Below are 23,116 nucleotides of genomic sequence, written 5' to 3' on the forward strand. Positions count from 1 at the left end.
ATATCGAAATGTAAAGTTCCGATTGTCATTTAAGAGCAAAAATTTATTCAATATCAGTTTTCACAAATTATGGGTGTTTTTTCACGTTATCGGAAAAATATCTGCGAAAAATTCTGCAGATTATAATTTTGTCACAAAAAGTTTTTGTATGAAAAAATTAGCATTTGTTATAATTGGTGAATTTAAACTTCACTGTATTGTTCAAAATTGAACTTGACTCTGTGAAAGATCCTGGAGAGATCAAATTTCACTCTATTAATTAATTGCTGATAAAATTTTGAGCCCGCTTTGTTATATTTTTCACTTTAATTAAATTCTTCGCTGGACTTTACGCCAGTCCGATGGATATCCTTAATGTTATTTCGCGAATTTCGTAATACAGCTCATCCGCCTTATTCACTCCATAATAATGAAAGTTGGGCAAAATTAATGTTGTCCGGACAAGATTGAATTACGTCGAAAACCTTTCTACCCGGCGAGCATATATTTGCTTGCAGTTTTTATACTTAGTGTGAAATCCTGATCTCGTTTTTCTTCGCTATGAAGCTGTCCTTGCAGCCTATCTCAGATCACAGCTAACAATTTATTTTCCATTCTAATTTCTTATACATCGGATACATTATAATTAATTGCGTGTGCAACTAGAGTAATGCAATGAACTATGCATGATAATAACGGTTCATAAAAACAATAATCATAAACAGTTGAAAAAACTCCTCCGGTGAGAGGGAAAATTGTAATCGTTTAAGTATATATATTTTTCATTTTTTCTTTGAGGATTTCGAAATTCGGATATTTGTGATCTTTACAGAACGGCAACGGTGGAAAAATAATCATCTTCCGATCCATTTGCTCGTACTAAGAATAATAATTAATACAATTTATTAATAAATTTATTGATCAGATTAGGAACAAAGTATAAATTTGACAATTGACTAATTGATCGAATTGATTATTCTGATATTTTATAATTGTACTAATTATTCATCTGACAATTTGCAATGGATACATTTATTCACTCACCCGTACAGAGTCTACTAGAGAAATAAAAAAACAACACACTTAATTAACGTTTAAAAATGGTAATAATTGAGAGAAACCTGAACTAAACACCGCTGATAATAATTCTGTGATTTCATTCATCAGCTCACCAAATTGCAAATTTCCTTAGAGAGATTGCAGTCAGAATTAGAATGGCACAACGGAATCAAAGGTTTCGATCTAAAACCTGTCACAGCAGCATCTCTCCAAGAACACGTGGAGGCCTTTCGAGACAATGTCGTGCGTACCGAGTCGGAGAAAGGTAGAGACTGAAGTGAGGGACTCGCGTCCTACGATGAGGCCACGTTGATGCCCACCACCAGGAACCCGATGCTTATGTCACACCAAGAATTCGTCTTTCTCGCCTCAAGCTTGCCGCCGCGAGTCTGCATGCCGATCTGCACGCACTCCTCTGGCAATTTTAGCTTTCGGAAATCCGGATGAATCATTATTTTTGTTTAAACAGAAGTTTCACTCGAACATCTTCGTTTTTGTTGCACGAGGTTCGAGTTGTTGGACAAGAAGTGACTAAAGGTTCACGAAACATCGAAATCATTGTGCTTTTCGATTTTGGAATTACTTCGAAAAAGTGATATAAGTGATTCTCTGCAGGAATGATAATGATTCTACTGACATGTTGCGGAATAGTGATTTTTATGAGGTTGAAGTCAGTAACGTTACTTTAACGATGCATTTTTAGAAAAAATCGTTATTTGGATCCTTTGGATTTTCTCAAATTCAGTTAGGAGATAATAATAAACAGAATATTTGGAAATGTTGACTCCATGAAAGTTCAAGGAAGATTTTTTACATGATGTTTCGTTACGTTAACGTTACTAACTTCATTCTTCTTCGGTTTTCCTGAAATCGGATCGGTAGTTCAACGTCACGGAGTTCAATCTAATTCAACTATAAACACACCTTACAAATGATTTTTCAATTTTACGATTGAATTATACTCGCTTCTTGAACCCTTGACTGTCAGTAACACACGTATGGGTGGAAAAATGTCCGGCAATTTTTGTGTTATGACCATATGTGTGGGCATTTAAAAAAACATGTTTTGCTATATCGATTTGATTGTTGTTTGGTAAACCATAGTTACCAAGATCGTTGAATCCGAATCTGGAATCAGATTTCCAAAATTCAAATTGGCTCATCTAATATGGAGGGAGAAAAATCAAAAAGTAGTTTGATTTCGACAAATATGTGTGTCTTTAGATGTTTGTGGTTGCGAATTAAATTTGATTTTAGATTCAAATTCAGCGACTGCAGAAACCTCGACAATTATATTATAGGATAAATCTATCAAATTTTTTTTCTGATACAAAATAGGAAAAAAATTTCCATTTTGCAAATAAACCAGAGTTGTCTGTTTCCCGCTGTTTCCAGTTTGCTGACACTCGTTTTATTTTATCGATGATTCGTCATCAGAAGAGCGATGGAAAAAAACAACTAAAAAGTGAATCGTGATTACAAAGAAATTTAAAAAAAAAAAGAAAATTTGATCAAAATCACTGTTAAAAGCCTTTCGAGGTCTAAGGACGGGAAAACTAAAATCACGCAACCTCTCGGTTCAAAATTCTGACTCGTAACGGTTTAGTGTTCTGAAAAACAGTGAGTTGATCATCTATGAAACAACCTAACCTAATCTACATATAATGTATTGGATAACTTGATGTTAGTATTACTTAGGTTTCTGGAAAGGATGGACCAAATATTTACGGATGATAGTTCGTTTTTATTACAAAGCGTGGCATCAGCCATTTACGATAGTATAACAAGAAGGATAATTTAGGAACACCCATGACTATGCAACACAAAAGGTTCAGTCATAGACTAATGAACATCTCTAGATATTTACTCAATATATTCGTACAACTGTTAGAATTATCTATATCTAACACTTGAACTCAACCTTTAATATAAAATAGTGAAAATAACCTAACCTAACTTAGCCTGACCTAACGTAACCTAACCTCAACCAACCCAACTTAATCTAAATAGATGTAACGGTATCGAATACCTTAACTTATGGTTTGAAATGATCAAACAGTCGATTATACGTTATTTGTTCTCAACTTCTTTCATCATAATCTTCAGAACCCCCTCCACAACAGAGTTCGACGAATGTCTGTAATGAGAGAGATTGTGACGCGTTCCCATGTGTTCACTATTACGAAACTTTTACAATGGTCCATTGGAGAGTAACAATCTCTACCTCATAGTCTGTAACATGAAATCAATTGACTAGCTGAAGTCAAAATATGACACATCACTCAGGCACATATCTAATAATCATAGATGTTGATCGATCCAGATCAATGATTAGACGGACCCACAAAGAAAAAAAAGTGTCTGAACAGGGCATGCTAAACATACTCTCTTACGTACTTTTTAACGCTGAATCCGAATCTGAAGTCAGAATGGAGGGTCTTCCGGGCCGATTTTCAATAAATGGCTGTCGAACGTAAGAAAATAGTGATACACAGTCGTATGAGTTTTCGAAATTACAATCATCATAACTGTAGGTTTCGGAATCGTTGAATCCGAATATAGGCCCCGATAGGACGCAATCAAGACCACCGTTGACACAAGCCTACAGAATGGAGGAAAGTTGAAATTTCTATGTTTCAGCTTATTCTTAAGCCAAGTAGAAATTGCTGTTCAATCCTGCTATCACGAAGGATAACTGAAACAATGACAACAGCTTTGAAAGAAGATGTGTAGAATGATTCACTTTTCCCTCCATCAGTTTGTCTGGGGCTTAGGAGTGATTGAGTATAGCCTGTTTAGATTTAAACTGAGGTCTCCGGCCTTGTTGGGGTTTGTGGGTTGTATGCTGAGCGAGTTAAAATCCTCGCACCGGTGACCATTAGTCTATTGGGTGATAAGGTTTAAATGGTCTTGGCACATTGTCTATTTGAAAAATATAGATTAGGTGTTTACATCTGATTTTTGGAATTTTCTCACCTTCAACAGCCGTTTACTGCAAATCAAACCAGAGGATTCTCCCCATTCTGACCCCAGATTCTGATTCAGTGACCCCAAAACCGTATTGTCACGATGATGGTAATTTCAAAAACTGATATGAATGTGTGTCACTATTTTCTTACTTTCAACAGCCATTCATTGAAAATCGGTCCGGAAGACCCTATTCTGACTTCAGATTCGGATTCTGCGATAAAACGTACGTAAGAGAACATGTTTCGCATGCCGAGTTCAGATACTTCTTTTTCGTTGTGAGCCTGTGTTACCCAACCTTTGGACAAGAATGGTTCCCGTATGTATGTGAACGAGTTTGGTTTTCAAGAGCGGTGTTACGACTTGCGCTGCTTCACGAGAATTTCTAATGCGAAGTGGAATGTTATTGCTCATCATAGTGAAAGAGAAAGTCGAGAGGAGAGACTGGGATGCAATCTAGAATGCAAGTCATGCAGTTTAAGCTATATTTTCTGTAGGTCAGGTGCTGCCAGCGCTCCCTTATAAAGTGTCAAATTAAACGAGCGTCAATCATCGAACAAAATTCATCCTATACAGGGTGGTACAAAAGTGTCATGTGGAAAAGTTGTTGCATTTGAAGGGGGAAGATGAGTTTTGGAAGTGAATGTCATCTTAAGGTCACATCTCATGAGATTTCAGTGGTTGCGGTGTTTTTTTTAAAATCGGATTACCATTTTCTTGCTCACTACAAGGAAGCTGACATCGAAACGCGTCCAATCATGTGCAACAACATGATCTCCGGCTTCAAACTTCATGGTTAAGTAATGGAGGTGGGAATTTAAGGAAAATGAATTGTATCGGCACATTTAATACTTCTGTCACGTAATTCATTTTATCAAGTGCCCAAAATGTTGTCCATCAACCTGAATGCATTTGTCGAAATCTCATAAGATATGATCTTCAGATAACATTCACTTCCAAAACTTATTTGCCCTCTTCAAATACGATAAGTGTCTACAGGACACTTTTCGACACAATTAATAATAACCAAGCTATTCGGGGTAGCAGAGTTAAATGGACCACCCTGTGTACCTACCCCATCTACTCATTTTTTGAAATGACGAGTCTTACGTGCTTTTCGCGTGACATTACCGAGTTTATTAGTGAGCCTTCACGCTAATTAACTTGGTCTGCATAATATTTTTCAATTTTATTATAGCAGCACAGAATTTTATCATATTACACTCATGCTTCAAAGGTTACAGAGTGTGGAATAAAAAATTTAAAGTCAAGAAATTAACGCGTTAATAGAAAGCGACGCGTTTTCAGGATTCGCTTTTGATATTTCTTATATATAGTATTGATTATTGTGTAATGGAATAAACTATTTATGTAAGAGATGTTCTGGCCAAATCAACCATGCCAGGATTCGCTATTTTGAAATTCATTTTTCTCTTGCAATATTGTAGAGTGTGAAAAAACACGATTTACAAAATTCGAGCTGTTAAAAATAATGAATTTTTTAGTAATCACTCGATTATCGAAATCACTGTTACTCGTAATCAATTTTCAAGAAATTCATACAGTCAATTCTTTGCAAAAAATACAAATTATGAACTGAAGCCAACATGGGCTTGTATTTACTTTGGGAGATTTCAGAATGCCCCATAAAAATTGTATTAGCTGCACAATTCCTTGCAGATTTATTACGAAGTTGAAATTATGCAACGACGTTGTTTATTTCGGAAAAATCTTTTTTTTTTCGAAACTTTAGGATTGTCTGAAATTCAGTTAAGCTGCATTGAAGTCCAGAATATACGCATATTTTGAAAACTTAATTCTTTCGAAGTCACTGTCGAATTTGAAGATGGTGTGCTTTTCTCAAACTTCCATTGCGTTAACGTCACTCACTTCAACGTCGTGGTTTATTCCCGATGGCTATCGTTCATAAATGTGTGAAAATGTTCGCTGTGTCGAAATTCTCTCATTAAGAGTTGGGTATAAGTTGTGTATTCTCTCATTAAGAGCTTAGTATAAGAAGTGTGAATAGAAACTGCAACGAAAGGTTTAGTACTCTTTGGTTGCTAATTTGTTGCCAAATCAATTCAAGTTGAAGAAAATCTGGCATTGCCACGTGTAAAAAATAAAAACAAAAATGAGATAAAAATGATATATATTTAGTTTCTTTAATCTCACGTCAAAACACAAATGAAATCATCAAGCGTCAAAATAGAGCGGTAGAGTCTTATACAAAGTAACTAATTTTAGAAGTAGATAATAATATAGATCTTGCAAATGCTAAAATGAAAGATATTTTTGATGCAATTTTTTATTTCCATACACCAGAAGTACAGTTTGTAAAGCTGAAGTTGATAATTTCAAACGTATTTTGACGTGAAAGTTAAGCAAATAAATATGTCTATCATTTTTATTATTTTATTTTTTTTTTAATTCTCATATCTTACTTTAAAGTTATTGATACGATGCTAATAGCGCGTTGACTTAGAATGCATTCGCCAAATGCTTATTATCACTGCAGAAGAAGAAAGCAGGTCAGTCTTATTGGTGATGCAGAGCGATGACGTAAAAAACTTGTTTTACCTAGATAACTTAGAATTTATAATATTAATCTTACTCAACTCCAATGTCTGCGTATCTTGTCATTTTTCTGGGCAATTCAAATAGCATCACGTTGTTCAACAAGATACAAAATTGAATGTTTCATTTACCGATAAACATACAACATTAACAAATGATTGATCACTTTCATCAATTTCGACTCTTTGATAATTAATTTTCGCAGTATTATGTATACTCTAAAAATTTGGTGGTGTCAAAATTTTTCGCATCTGCCAGATTAATCAACCTTCAAATTAGATTAAGGTGCTTATAAAGACGCGTTATACACCTCGAAAACGCGAGGATGCAAAACTTTTATACCGCTCCAGCGATCATTCAAAATTTTGAAAAAAATTTTACAGATTGGTTACCACCTACAGAAATTGGCCGGTAATGCATGCGTGTCATGTCGGTAAAAAATTACCGGCATGCGTGAAGGGTCGGTAACAAATGTCGCCAAAATGAGATTTTGGTGTTGTTCGTAATCGAAAACCAGATCAGCTGCCACTTCGTCATTTCACCATCAAATCTCATGAGACTGGGCTCAAAATGTGTGTTTCATCACCGCCGAGTGGCATCATACCGGATAGTTCCATCCATTCAGTGCAACTGTGAAAATTTGGCCAATTTCTGTGGGTGGTAACCAGTCTGTGAATTTTTTTTCAAAATTTTGAAAAAGTAATAAGACGCTCTTATTTTTGCCAAAATAAGCCATTAAGTGCCCAAATTTCACTCTGATCGCTTGAGCGGTATACGAGTTTTGCATACTCGCGATTTCGAGGTGTACGACGGGTCTTTATAAGCACCTTAAGACGTCGAAATCCTGGTAAAGATCTGCTTCTGATCTTATGCGATAACCTAAGATATTCTCCAAGAAATTATGCATGCAGGGTTATTTTCTTCTCTTTCTAAACCAGCGATGCGGACTTTTCATAAAGATTCAATGGCGGAAAATAGTCGAGTTGGGAATGAGTGGTAAAATATCGTATCTTTCTTTCGAACTGCTTTACAAATCTCTAAAATCCAGTGAATGTATTCGATTCCACACCACGATGGGTTAACTCGCTTTCACGCCGTAACATCAATTTTTTATTCTAATACTCAACTAAATATCCTTACCTGTCGAACAAACTTGAGATCACTGGAATCTTGAAAATTTGGCATTCAATCATACCAACAGAAGAAAGAAAAGTTTCTTTCAATGGAATCACAGACAATAATCTTCCGAATAAAGTAAATCAAGTCTAGTTACCGATCATATCCTAGGACAACGTCTCAATTTCCTGAGTGAATCGAAAGAATTCCCTAGATTTTTACGATATTAAATCGATTTGAAATGAAGAATCGATATCAGTGAAATCTCGAAAAATTATACATTCGATGATACAACCCACATAAAAAAGGGTTTCGACAGATTTCCATGCGACGAACTTTTCGATGCAATGAATCACCGCAGAGTAAACTCGAAGAAATTAACCAGATTTTCGATCATTTCAAACCGACTAAAATGAAAAATTATTCAAGCTCTGGTTCATGATTTTGGTGTCATTTTTTTCTTGCATGTTAAAAAATATTACCGCAACCTCTTTCAGTTTCAAGCCTATAACCGGTTACCAAACAGACTCTAATGATCCCCCTTTTCCACTTCCATTGCAACACTTAAGACCCGTCTTGGCATATAACTTACCAGCTTGTAGTGCTCATAATCCAACGCAATACAAGGAGCACCATTGCAATCATCGATGATCTGGATAGAGTGGCGTCGACTTGACTCGACCCACCACAGTGACAGCCACATTATAAGAGAATGGTCATCGGTGATTGCAATGAGCAAAAAACCATTTCGCAAGCTTGCAAACCGAGACGTTGCGACCGGTAATTATCGCGAAATCGGCTAAGCAATAAATCCAAAGGAAAGCTTAGGACATACCGATGAAATCCCGGGAAAGGTCTCAATTTCCTTATTTTATTTTGTTTTTCATTGGTTTATTGATAACCTTTCCAGTCTCGTCTTATCATGTATTAACGATACTTTGAAGTATGCTTATTTTGCGCTACTTTTCCATTCAATTTTTATAGTTACTTGCCTCCGTCGAACGATAAGGCTTGGAAATAAAATACAGATTTACATTAACATAAGAAGTTGTTATAGTTCAATTTATTTACCAAATTTCTGTTGAAAACTCGAGAAAAACAACTCCAAATTTTCATCAGAGTTTCACTTTCGTTGAACTTTCTAATGCCAAAATTGATCCGTCAAAGTTGTGTCAGACGCGATGGAAGAAAGTTCTTATCGAATGTGAGATTCAACGATCGGGGAAATTGGTGGATCGTTGGAACCTTCTATAGATCAAACCTGCGATACGCCCAAACGATACCCAAATCTTGCGTAATTATTTTTAAAGCCAGTTTATTATTACTGCATATGAAAGCAGAATCGTTTACGCTAGTTAAATACTATTCGGAACTTTCTATCCCCATATTTAGTTATGTAACTATCGACGAACCGATACGTGGGTATTTTTGAAACGTCGTAATCTTATGGTCACGATGGAACCAGACACACTTCCCGTCTCCCGGAAACAACGTAGTAGTAGGTACGAATCAGGTTGAATTTGACAAGTTTGTTCAAACAGAAAATTAAAAAAATTGATCATAATTTTGGAGCAAACTGAGCATGTTTTTCCTTATTTATTATAATATTCAATTTTCATGCATGCTTCTGCACGATTATCATATTGTGGAATATCACCAATTCTTTTAAATGTTTAGAAACTTCAACCTGGTTGATATGATATGGTTAAGAAAGTGAAATGGCAAAGCAGAGAACAAAAATCAATTTAATAACTAAGCAGTACTTTATTATTGTAAAACAGTAGCGCGTCTTCCCGTCTACAACCATAAAATAATTAACAAATGGTGATTCAAAATATACAACGTAATAAAATAGTCAACATTGAGATACAGCATTTAGCTTTGAGAATGATTGTAACCGGTTCGTCAGAAATTGAGGAAGAAATTGACCGCACTAGTTAAATCAAAATTTAGGAACATAGTAACAATAGTTTAAAAAATCTCCAGCAGTGTCATTTGCGCCAGTGATGGTTAGCACTAACTGCAAAATTAATATGAACAAATACGAATAACACTTGTTGAGATATGTATAATGTAAGAAAAGGTGTGACGAATGCTTAAACTCTGGTGTTTCTGACACGGTTTTAATGTTTTCAGGCTTATTTTGTTTATCGTAAAAGTCTGCAAAGATCTCCTGAAAAAATGTCAATTGTATTGTAATGTAAGATTCTTTGCGGATAAAATGAGTCTAAAGCATTAGAATCGGACAAAAAATATCAGCGTTTAACCACCTTGAACATTCAAATTGTAAAATCCAATTTCCTCCGAATCATTATTATTATACAGCACGGACATTATTTCAGTCATGCACACCATCATCGGTCCACAGAACATAATTGCTGGAGATTTGTCAAGCAATTGTTTCTATTCTCCCATATTTTGATTCAGACACCTCGGTCTTGTCATTTTTAAATATATCAAGTTTCTTAATCGTCGATCGATGTTGCAGTACCATGCAAATCCGACAAGTGAACTTGCACTTGAGTCTGTATGATTTGAATATCAATCATTGATGATGATGATGATGGTGCCAGGCTTCCTTGATCATGTCGCTTCCCTTCTCAGCGATCATGATAGTCGGAGCATTGGTGTTGCCCCTAACGATCTTGGGCATAATGGAGGCGTCGATAACTCGAAGCCCCTTGATGCCGTGAACCTTGAGCTCGTGGTCTACGACGGCCTCCTCGTCGGTGTGCGGTCCCATTTTGCACGTACCGACGGGGTGATAAATGGTGCCGGTGTACTCCATGAGTACACACTCCCAGTACTCCTCGGTGTTGAATTTCAACTTCTCGCAGTTGGGAAGTGGCGCGTCCACGAGCTCCATGCCGTGCTTTTTGAAAGCGGAAGTGGCGAAGAGCTCCAGCGCTATGCGAATCCCGGCGACCATGCTCTCGATGTCAGGATAGGCCGTAAAGTACTTCGGGAATATCAGAGGCTGTCCCCAAAGAGGATCGGTGTCGTTGAGCCTGATCACACCGCGGCTCTTTGGGCTGAGCAGGATCGGCCGGATGTTGATGGCGTCGTAGTAGGACAACGGTGTCACCGCGGTTTCCTCGAAGCCACCTGGATCCGCCAGGTAGTCCTTTACGTTGCTCGCGTCGAAGGCGTACTGGATGTCCGGCTTGTCGTAGCCGTGTTCGTAAAGCGTCTGCACGAAGACGCCGCACTGCAGCGCCCCCGTCGCTGACAGCGGACCCATCTTCGTCTGCTTGTAGTAGTAGACGTCGTGTCTAACCTCGTTGTCCTGCTTGTCGGTACGGGTCTTGTTGCTCAGAGCGATCACCACACCGTTCATCGTCACGTGATCCTGCAGGTTCCGGCCCACGGCCAGATCTTTGATCAACTTGATTCCGTGCTTCGCGAGCTCCTCTTTGGGCCCCACGCCAGAAAGCATCAGGATCTTTGGCGAGTTTATCGCTCCCGCGCTCAGGATCACCTGTTTACATTCATATTTGTGTTCATGTCGTCGTGTTTAGGTTAGAAAACCCTGTTAATTGTTGGACATTTGGCTATGACTGTTCAGATTTTACGTATAATATGGAGTCAAATGTAAAATAAACAAGTTGTTACTCTAGCTGACTTTGATGTACCAATCTACTACGAACTTTATTTGTGGATGCGTATCGAGCTCAAAAACATGATTAAATGTGATATATTTTTTCAATTCTTTCATTTGAATAACGCGAAAACTGATGAATTGATTGAGTCCAAAATCCAAATATTTCCAAGTTGAGAAGAACCATGTGACTCCAGGTAAACATTACAAAAACCTGTTGATCACTTCCTGAGAAATGGTTGCCTGTATTTTTCTTACTAATTTTTTTTGCAATCAGATCAACTTAAAAACCACTGATTCGATTAGATCCAAAATCAATTTTTTTTTTACTAGAGTTGAAAAGACCCGCGTCAATTGAGACTATAAGCATGAAACTCCGATGATCCGTTCTCGCGATATGAACATTTGGATTTATTTTTTCACTTTCACCATTCGGAACATCGAAATCCAGTGAAAACTTCCATCTCTGGTTAAATTTTTTTTCTGAAACCTGCAGCTGCTCGGAAACTAATATTACATTATATACCAAGGGAATAGTCGACTTTTATTCCTATGTTACATATATAAACGACTTTATTTCCGCCTCAACTCTAGACACATTATTGACGTGAAAATAGGGACTCGATATATCTTACGCAATATTGGGTGTAAAATTGAGAACGTAGATTAGTAATCGAAAAACTTATTCTCAAAAATGCATACAATTAGTATGTGGGTGTCGGTCCCTCATAAAGGTTGAGGGAAGGGGGGGAGCCATGTTGTCATATGTGCCGCAAATGTATAAAGCGGAAAAAATCTGCTATGGTTGAGTCGGGAATGAAAAAAAAATCAAATCACCTCCTTTCTGGCCATCACCACCTTCCGGAATCCCGTCTCCGTCGAGCTGTACTCGACCCCCGTAGCTCGCTTCGTTTTTGCGTCGATCACGATCCGTGTGACGTGAGCCTGCGTTCTAACCTCCAAATTACGTCGCTTGTAACGCACCGGTCGGATGAACGCCCCGTTCGTGCTCTGCCGTCGGCCGTGGATCGACGTCATTTGCAGCTTCATCACTCCTATCTGCTGGTTCGCGTTCGCGTCGATTTTTTTGTATCCCAATTCCTGCCACGCATCAAGCAAAACTCCCACGTTCTTGTCTGCGTACGGGAACCTCTCGACGTTTTGATAGCCACCCTTGCTGTGATATTTCGGGTTTTTGTGAACGATCTGAAATGAAATGATTTATTATTTTACTTTAACTTTTATCACTTTTTTTCTTGACTTCATGAAACGAACAAACTATACATCGAGTACATATTTTCGGAATTAGTTCGTGCCATTAGTCGATTAGACCGAAGCGGGATCTCGCCAATTTGATCGTATCAAATTCACAAGCGTTGGAAGTTATGCTAAGTCGAAATGAGTCATAAGGTTTTTCCTTTTACTTCGTAACCAAACTCAATTTCGAAACTTGGCAGATAAATGTAACGTACAAAAAAAGTTGAATCGTATTAGCACGAATGAAGAAACGGTCATCCTCGATCAAAGTATCAGTAATGTTTTTGCGAACGATCTGACATGATACGACTTCAGTTTTTTTATTAGCCTCAATTTTTTTATGACTTCACAATACCAACAAAGCCCAGCTCACATGCGTGAAATTGTTTGATTTCATTGGCCCTTTGGACCAAACCACGATCAGATTTTCGTCCACTTGTTAGGTTCGCCAACTTGATTGAGTTAAAGATACAAGCGTTTGTGCTTATGCCGGTTTAAGATACGTTTTCATTAATTCAGTTTATTTTGAAACGAACTTCAATGTCGACGCTGGATGGATCAAACGCAATGCGCAACAAAATGTTGAATTGTATTAGTATCAATCGATTACGTTGTGTTTATCTGAAATTGAAATTCCCTGTGAAATTGAATCATACGGTCAGCGACTTATCTATTCTATGGGTTATCCTAACCTTAAATATTCACATGCGCATTTCGGTTGAAATTCCCCAAAATAAACGTTGTCAGGGAAGTGGAATTATTCTCCATATTGTTAGAACAAATTTGACGATAAAAACTTGATTTTTATACAACATTGTTACCATGAATAATTTAAATTTAGGATCTATGAACACATTTCTTCTAATACATATTGCATATCATAAGGAATTCTTGAAATCTTGCATAACCTCTTGGATTCCTTAATTTCTTGGAGAAATTTTCCTGTACGCTGTTCAATTCATTTATTTTTCTTACATGTCCTACTGTAATTTGAAATTCACCAGGTTCCGTGAAATCGCTGATTGTTTGTTGAGTACAATCAGTAACCGCTGCAGAGGCAATCCAGTTCAATACATTGAAAAAAATGTTTTGAATTTTTCCGCGCTCCGTGCGAGTAGAATAGGAACCCCTTTACGCGACAGGAGGACCACGTGTACCATGCGTGATAAGATTTTGAATAGAAATGAAGTAATAAACAATCAGAAAAAGGAATAGACAATTTAAACAAAAAACTTGAATGTCGTTCCGTTGTTTTCAGGTAAGAGTTTTTATCAGTAATGTATACGGAACTTGTAATTAATGAAATAAATCTTTATCTTCAGAGCAACACAATAGTGTTGGACGTAATTTGTCAATCCCAATCAATAACAAAGGGAAGAACCCTTATATACGTACCTCCGGATCCTCATTATTTTCCGACTTCAGGAAGTACGGAAGAACGTGTTTGTAGCCCCAACCGTGATTGCCTTCAGCTTCCCACTCATCGTAGTCGCTCCGCATTCCTCGAATGTAGATCATATAATTGATTGTGCTTGATCCTCCCATGACCTAAACGCCATTCGATGAGCATTAAAATATTATTATGACTACTCAGTATTCAATTCTCTTCAACAACCTCGTAAAATATGTAATCCTCATAACTATTTTCGGTAAATAACCTATGGGATAAAAAAAACCGCCTCGTAAACAGTTCAGAGGTCTTAGACACCTTGAGATACATACAAAAAATGGCGACTTTACTTCGTGTAATTGAAAAAGACAAGACAAAAAGAAGGGATAGCAAATTTCAGACTATTAGACAAGGAACCGAACGACATAAATTTATGATTGTCACGTCGAACTGTCGATGTATTATCGTTTCACAATTCAAACATATTCTCTTCCTATTGCCGCGTTTACCGAAATAGCCGATTTCACTGTAATTTATGCCCGAAAATATAAATACTTTCTGTCCTAATCGCCGACTGCAAGAATAATTGGATAATTTTTAATGACACCATACAGCCTTGATTGAAGATAAAAAAAGACTATGATGAATCGTAACTGAGGTCCCTGCATTACCGATGCTCCAATATTGGATTAGAGAATATTGTCAAAATAACTCTGATGGTACAGAAGACTGATCCCACTTGAAAGAGAGAATTACAGATTGTTAGCAACTCACTTTGCCTCGAGCCCACGGACAAGTCTTGCCTCTTCTTGCTCGACAGGAATGTTTTTCCGGCTGAGTACGGTACATCCAGTCGATATTACTCGCTTGTAACATCGACGCGAATGCCGGCACGTCGGCAACTTCGGGCTCATCTATACCAGCCTCCAACAACAGAACCTGTGAGCCAGAAAATAGGGGGAAATAGAAACGTTAGCATGACTGATAAATCTGTTCACCATACGCCTGATAAACGACAACCCTTTTTACTCCAACGTCGGTCTTGTTGCAAGCATGGTAAATGGACGGCGCAATTATATGTTTACGTGAAACAAGAAAGTCACGTGAGAATGCATTTCACAAATGCGTTTATTGTGCAGAATACAAATACAAGGTTCATTAATCTTGTTTCATTGCCATTTTATAACTACAAGGAATCGGAATTAAAACAAACCTCTTCACGGAAATTAAAAAAAAAATTTTGTTTCATTTATTGTGAGAAAATATTCTGTACATTCTATGTATACGATTATGTGTATTCATCGTTGACGGTATAACTTTCTCCATTATACAAATTTTTTTCAAAAACATCCGAAGTTGTGGTATTATAAAAAGATTGTTTAATTGTTTGATTGATGAATATTGTGGCCACGTTCATTGAAAGGCGGGAAATCCCAAGTCGCGTTATATTCTCACAATTCTGTGAAACCTTATACATCTTATCTCATCAATATTTTATAGAGTCTATCGTCAAGGTTCAGCGCTGATCGTTAGAAATTGACAGGTTGATTGTTACCGAAAAAAAAAAACACAAATAGACCAGTAACACCCAACTTACTGTAGTGTTTAATCATTGCACTGTAAAACGGCATTCCGCATTTTATCATTATTAGAATCCAAATGGTTGTGCAACGTACATTGTTGTGTGTTTTTGCTTATCGAACAGTCTACGTCGCTCATTCGCGCTACACTAAATAGCAAATTTCGTCCTATATTCGATCAGAACGCCGGCAACTTTCCCCCGTTGCATAAATTTGAACGGCCAATATAACGAATCGGTTGCTATACACTGTTACGCATTCTGTACCCGTGAAATTGTTTATTTTAGGCCCCATATAGGTATGTCTACACTAATTGCTATCCCGATCCACTTTTCCAGTATGCGCAGTCACTCACAATGATAATTTATAATGTTTCTATCCTTATTCTTGTGTTTGCGTTTAATATTTCAAATATTGATATTTCCATTCATTTGTATTAGCGATGTATTACATTTAAAGAGAAGCTTCTCCTGCGTACTTTCCAAACTGTGACAAATTGATGATGTAAGGTTTTCGATTTTTTTCCATTTATTTAAGAAACATTGCAACGCGACAATTTTGCGCTATAATTCCAATTAATCGTAATAAAAAAAATTTCATCCACAAGAATGTTCGTACAATGTGTAATATGAATAATGGAGCGATAATAAAGATATTCTCATGGAGTCTGTAATGGCACTGTCATGCAAGTTCTAACTGATATTTACATCACGACTTGCTAACACGGCGTTTTTATTCTGTCTCCTGATTCGCAACGCTGTCTGAATTTTTTACGCTCAAGACTCTTTCGACACTTACAATTCATGCTCATACCCATATTTCCTTTACAGAAAGTCAAATTAGTGTTTTAGAAGGAAGTTAATTCAGACGCAGCTAAAGTTTATTTGGTTGCAACTCTTGGGCTTGAAAAACAAAACCCTGAATTGTCTGCTTCTAAAGTAGACCGCAATTAACCTTTTGGAAAAGTTGCAATAGTTGGCATTTCAAAAATGATTCATTATTACTTCCGGTGTTCCCTATCTTCAAAAATAGTTCCTATCAATTTTTACTGTAAATCATTATTCATTACTTATTAATACTCAAATTTCAAATCATTGGTTGATGATCGCATTAAGTACCGTATATTTCTACTGAAGCGGCATTCACTCTATTGCCAATTACAATTTTCACAGCTGCAAATCAAATTGTAAATGAAAAATCAACTCATCCGAGTTGTGTACCTACTTTAAAAATAAGGAAACACCCGAAACACCAAGTTGAGACAATCCTGCGTACTTTTTTTGAACCGATAACGTGTGTTTGCACCAAAGAGTAACCTGTATGTGTCAGGTTTTCACTTTTGTACGTATTTTTATGAAGAGTTGCAATGTCAGGTGTGAAAAAATACAGTAGAAGATTCAATCAATACATTATGCTAGATAATAAGTCGGAATTGTGCATGTTTTTCATATTATCTACAATTTCACTTATCTGAGGTATCCTCTGCTTTTCCTCGTCATTACATAACAAGTATTTTCCTACCCGTTTCATTGATTGTATTTGGTGAATTCCGATTATAGATACTGCTTGAAATAACGTGAGAAATTAGAAATGCTACTATCCAATTAGCAGATCGATGATTATCCGCAAAATCTTGTTTGCAAAAAAAAAAAGTAAGAATAAAAAAAAGCAGAAATAAAAAACGCGTTCAAAATTAAAAATTAAAATAACTTTCGAAATTCAATTTATTCGGATCATAGAATTTTCTTCAATTGAAAACTTATCTCATGATATTTCCAACAGAAAATAAAAATAAGCCGCGTAGTTTGATAATTAATAATCGCATCGGAAATTAAACAGCAGCTTTCATTTTTTATACTACCAGAATTGCTGTGAAATGATTTATACTTTGAAAGAAAAAAATTGTGACGAAAAGAGCTTCTTGGAGAAAATACATTTTCGAGATAACTTGAACGAACATTCAGGAACCTATTGAACAAAATTAACTTACACCGGTAAAACCAATACTTATTCCATGAAATCAGAATTATAGTCAAAGTTTTTTAGTAAACAAAAAGAGCGCGGAGTCTGAACTTGTCTAAGGTTTGATTTTACACTGTTAATGAGACAAATTTCATTTGTTATTGATCCTGGAAAATTCTAGTAAAATGCATATAGTTCTGATAGTAGTAGTTTAAATATTGTTAGCATTACAAAAAGATATGGTACAAGTAACTGTTCAGTGTAATTTTAGTTGTCAATACAGTCGAGCTTCGGCTATCGCAATCTCCAGTAACGCAATTGGCCTCGACTATCGCAAAAAAATGTCTGCTACAATTTCGAATATCGTAACCAGCTGTCAGATCCCCTAATCTCCACCGCTGTGCTAACTTCGACAGGTCATCCCTCAAAAAAGGACCGTAATTCAAGATTTTTAATAACGCAAACTGTTCAATTGATTCCATGTACACGTAATTTTGTTATACAGGGTGGTCCATTTCAATTGCCCCAGGTGAATATCTCGAAAACTACAAGAGTACAAGAAAAAGTTTTGATACAAAACTTAAAGGTTTTTTTTTGGGGGGGGGGGGGGGGGGGGGGGGTAATGGCGATACGTGTCGACTTGTGGATTTTGCCACTTCCGAGATCTTGCAAGTAACTTCAGATTTTTGTTTTTTTTTGCATCAGAATTAGGCTCTGATCTCGCTTTCGACGGATTGTATCCGAAATTTGTCTTTCCCATCTAAAATCCAAAGCTACAAGTCAACAGATACCCAGCATTATCTTTCCTCCTCGAAATTCTTCAAGTTTTGTATGAAAATTATGTGGTGATAAAAGTTTATTTATGCACTGTGCCATTTTTGAGATTTTGCAAGTAGCTTTGGATTCTAGATGGGATACATAAATTTCGGATACGATCCGCTGAAAGTAAGATGAGAGATTAATTCCGATACAAAAAAAAATTTAAACACAATTTGATAGAAATTTTTTTCATTTGTTGCATATTCGAATTAGTCTTCAATCTGCTCATATCCAAAATATTTGTTCCCTATCCAAACTCCGTAGTTACTCGCAAGATCTCGGAAGTGTGCAAAATCCACAAGTCGACACGTATCACCATTATTTTTCCCCCTCAAAACCCTTCAAGTTTTGCACTAAACTTTTTCTTTTATCTCTTGTAGTTTTCGAGATATTCACCTGGAGCATTTAAAATGGACCACCCTGTATAACACTGATAAATTACTAAAAAGTCAATTATTTTTCTAGTTTTGTTTATGCACACGTCTTCTAACATTGTCAAATCACACTTTCTTTCTCGTTCTGTCTCTTTCTGTCTCGATATTCCTGTGTGCAGCGCGCATGCGCGAGGCAAAGCGCACAATAGTGGGGAAACCCCGTGCGCGTTACAATAACAGAGACAATTTTGTCCCGAGCGATTGCGATAACCGAGGTCCTACTGTACTGCATTTTCTTGATATTGTAAAATGAAATCTGTTTGGTTCAATATTATTTTTTACTGCGAAGGCCCTAATATCACTTCATCGTTGCACCAACATCAAAAATAAAATACGAGTGACCATAATGAAAATGAATAGACGTGTACCAGCTTTTCTGGCTACAATGGAAAAGGACAATACTTGTAAACTGTACAATAACCACAAAGAAATTTCTTTCGGTGCAGTCCTTAACTCACCTTCCAGTGTTTATTTTCGGACAGCCTATTAGCAACGACACATCCGGCAGAGCCAGCTCCAACGACGATGAAATCGTATTCCTCGGTGGCGAGGCCATGGCCAAAAGATTGTCCGGAAGCCGCAGGCTCGTTATCAGCTAATGGCGAGTCGACAACGTGCTCGATATTCTCTGTGTACTCGCCGGCGACGATATCCTCCGAATTCCTAAGGACAATGCTCTGCTTCCAAGTGTCATACATGGCGAATCCTGTCCCAAATTTGGCACCAACGTTGTCCCTCGAGCTCTCAACGACGGGGATGACGTCGTCCGCGACTTCGCCGTGGATCTGCGCGATCTGTCGCATCGCGAGCCCAGGCGCTGTTTCCGGTTCCGTGTTCCCATGGTAGGATAACGGCGGGTACAGCGGCTCCTCGCTGTAAGCAGGCTGCGCAACGGGCCTGCGCAGCGCGCAGAGCTTCTGCGGCTTCCCGAAAGGGGCGCTAGCGGTGCTTGTAGGCCTCACTGCGCCCGCGACGTGCGTGTTGAATGGGCTCGTGCGGCTCTCTGCTTTGGTCATTTTTCCACCGCTTGTGCCGAAATTCGCCGCATGCGTACTGCGCTGCTCTCCGCGATTATCGAGCAACGGCGAAAAGAACATCGATGGCCCGTGCAAGTGGTTGAAACGGTTGTCCTTCGATTGGCCAAACAGCTGCACCACTAGCGCCAGGAACATGTACGTCGCTGGTTGACATGTCGACACTGTTGAGTGCGGCTCGCAAAGCTGCGCCAAATTTGGCGGCACCCACGACATTGCGGAAAAATTCTAAAACACGGTTATTATTGACAAATTGAATCCTCTTGTCGACTTTTCGACGATTTGCGTGTCACATAGAAAAAAGCTATTGACTTGCTTATGATTATACCAGGTTATTTTTGAGAAATTTCTCATTGGCACTTACACACAAGGTGAATTCGCCTAGCTTTGTGCAATTCAGGATTTACTTCGATATTCAAATTCGAATAATCAGGGCTCTTTCAATCACTAAAGTATTCATTTCATTTGAATGAATTTTACTCAAATTCAAATGAATTTCAATTCAATCCTTAAATATTACCGAGATTAAGAAAATATTGTACAAATTAGTTGATTTATTTTAGGGCTAACACAGCCCTGATTGTTCAAGTGATTCTTATACGGAATTTACTTCTGAGACAAAAAAAAAAAAATAAAAAAAAATAAAAAAAATGAATGAGCTCAACATTGAAAAACATAACAATGTAAAAATGAGTATTGTCAGCAAAAACTTGTTCCAATAAATTTGTGTAAAGTAGTATTTAAAAAAGTAATCCATCGTAAGGTAAAATCGAATGATACTTTATGGATTTTTTACCATTAAAAAGCGATTTTAAGTGACGAATCGATGTCTAATTTCTGGTTTATAATTTAAGTATTTGTTATTCTTGCATTATTATTGTTCTTGCATATTATAAACAATTAAACTATGACTCTCTCGTTATGGAATTAACTAACAGGAAAATTAATTCTGAATGAACAAGTTGGGAATAATACTTTGTCAACTCTTCGGGCTTCGAATACTTCAACTCAAATCAAATCAGTTGAATTTAATTTTTGCTGGATTTTATTTATTGAAATTGAAAAAATATATTTTTAAATAAAAAGCTGCTGCAATGTTTTTCAACTTCAGACAGAAAATTTTCTCCACCTTTGTACCACAAGTAATCTCACGTAATAACACAATTTTGAAATAGTTCAAAGTTCCAGTTCCCGGACTCAATCTTCATCTCCAATAAAATTCAAAAACTTTCGAACCGTGAATAAAAAATAAATGAACTAACGACACTGAGAAAACATAGAAATCTTGACTTCGTCAAAGAAACAAGATTCAATTATTGTTTAGGCTAGGTTCCAAAATTTAGTCAGTACTAGTCGACAAATCGATGCAATAAGTTATCATCTTTTCCATAAGCAAGTGCTAAAATACTAATTACTCAATTCAACTTACCCCTAGTTGAGTTCTAAAGTTTTACCGACGAGATAATCTCCCACTTCACCGTGAGCACAAATTGTTTAACCAAACAATCGACTGTAGCGTATTTAAAAATGACTATTGAACAAATCGTAGAATATAAATTTTAATTTCAAGCTAAAAAAACTTGACAAAAAGTTCTTCATTCAATTTCATTGAGAAACACTTCTCTGCGTTGATAATCAACTGACATTCTGAAAATCTGCGTGCGAAGTTTGCACCAAAGTGTGATAAGAAAAAAAAAATTGGATTCGCGTTGAACAAATGTCGCGTATTTTATCACATGCAATAAAATTCACCCCGGGAAAAATACTGCCGCGTTTTTATCTCCGATCACAAGACGTTTAGCTAATTTCGAATCAGCGCTTCTTGGCGTTACTTGAACGTCGCCGTTCGCGGCGAACTGCTTCTCCAAGGAGTGGAGACAAGCGAATGTCGCTCGTGTCTGAGTTCTGGACCGAATAAAAACCGCTTAAGAGTTTCAGAAAGCCTCTGGTCCCGATATTTCGCTCCCGGTCTTCTGGAGCAACCGCGGCGATATCGCTGCGACTCTTCTGCAGCCATTTAAGAGAAAGAAAATGAGAGAGAAACACGAAAAAGAGCAAAAAATTTCCGAGTTACGCCACTGCAACGAAAGAAAGGGAATCATGCCCGTGACCGATCGATTTATCGTTCGATTAGATTTCCTCCACCGCCGGCCAACCGATCTCGATATTCACATGATACGTGAATTCGGATTTCCGGATGTGGTTAAGGATGTCACGAGTCGTTTGAACTCGGGATAACCCGAAAGTTCTGGCACTTCTGGTTTTTTTTTTGAGCAAAAGTGTTCCCTGAGATCTAAGTACTGGAGTTTTGTTTTTTTTTCATCGGATAATGAGCCAATTTAATTTGTGGACCAAATTTTGAAAATTAAATGGTCTTATTAGAATATAGGCAATTTTTTAACAGTTTTTCACTGATGTTTTCCACTGTCCTAAATTAATTTTCCGTCCAAAATCTCATTAACTCTTCGTCAGGAAAAAGATTTTCTTCAAAAGACCATTTAATTTTCAAAATTTGGCGCGCAAATTAGAGTAGCTTTATATCTGATTAAAAAAAAATCTCAATACTTAGGCACACTTTTGTACGAAAAACCAAAAGTGCCAGAACTTTCGGGTTAGTCCGCATTCAAACGATCCGTGATTCTGATTGACCAAAATCCGATAATTTTCATTAATTTTGCTTTCAGGTAGTCATACATCCAGTATTCATCAAATTATTAGATTAGCAAGCTGCGATGATCTCTTCGAAAGTAAAAAAATCAAAAAGATTCGACTCATAAACAAAGGCCGAACATCAGAAAGCGATACTTGTTATTCCAGATCTCTTGAAAAAGGCTGAAAATCTAGTAGTTCGGTTCGATTTCACCCTACAATGGCTCATTTTATTCAAAATACTACTTTGTACAAATTCATCACAATGTTTTTTTATATCATGCTGGTATTATTGAATATTTTATTTTACAACATTGGAGTGATATCAATAATGATCGACAAGTGGCAATATTAAATCGACTATTAAAAAAAAAAAAAAGAAAATTTGCTTCAGTGAATTTGTAAAAAATATTTTTTTAAGTAAAATAAGCTATCGCGGAGTCAAATTTAACTAATCTACCAGATTTTTGACAATATTTGAATGTTCATAACAAACTTTTTCCGTACAAAATTTCAGTATTATATATTTTTCTATTTTGGAGATTTTTTGTAGCTCATTAAATTATAAATAATACATTCAATATTCGAAGTATGATTAGCCCGCAATAAAATCAATAAAAAGTACCGATTTTCGGCCAACCAGTTTTCTAAATGATCAGTTTTTTCCCGAAAATTCACATCACCGCAAATCAAAT

At 36.9% G+C, this 23,116-nt stretch overlaps 2 protein-coding genes across 2 annotated transcripts in view; one reads left to right on the forward strand and one right to left on the reverse strand.

The window, feature by feature from the left end:
- Nucleotides 1–23,116, forward strand: part of LOC124416725 (flotillin-2) — a 403,676-nt gene that overhangs the window by 139,599 nt on the left and 240,961 nt on the right. The window lies entirely within an intron of this gene.
- On the reverse strand, nucleotides 9,899–21,671 carry LOC124416708 (glucose dehydrogenase [FAD, quinone]-like). Its single transcript, XM_046897968.1, has 6 exons — nucleotides 21,202–21,671; nucleotides 19,197–20,000; nucleotides 14,718–14,882; nucleotides 13,949–14,101; nucleotides 12,134–12,502; nucleotides 9,899–11,176 (listed from the first exon to the last, which is right to left on the reverse strand). Exons 2-6 carry the CDS (start codon nucleotides 19,986–19,988, stop codon nucleotides 10,244–10,246), a joined length of 2,412 nt encoding a protein of 803 aa, XP_046753924.1. The 5' UTR covers nucleotides 19,989–20,000; nucleotides 21,202–21,671; the 3' UTR covers nucleotides 9,899–10,243.

This window comes from Diprion similis, chromosome 3 (assembly GCF_021155765.1).
Source record: "Diprion similis isolate iyDipSimi1 chromosome 3, iyDipSimi1.1, whole genome shotgun sequence".
Classification (NCBI taxonomy): Eukaryota; Metazoa; Arthropoda; class Insecta; order Hymenoptera; family Diprionidae; genus Diprion; species Diprion similis.

Bases quoted from the DNA above. Each gene is read 5' to 3' on its own strand.
- LOC124416708 (XM_046897968.1), bottom strand. From the start codon at position 19,988: ATGTCGTGGGTGCCGCCAAATTTGGCGCAGCTTTGCGAGCCGCACTCA. The intron at 14,102-14,717 runs GTGAGTTGCTAA...AATGGCGTTTAG, and splicing joins GTCCGTGGGCTCGAGGCAAA to GTCATGGGAGGATCAAGCAC. The intron at 11,177-12,133 runs GTGATTTGATTT...GAATGTAAACAG, and splicing joins TGGTGATGGCCAGAAAGGAG to GTGATCCTGAGCGCGGGAGC.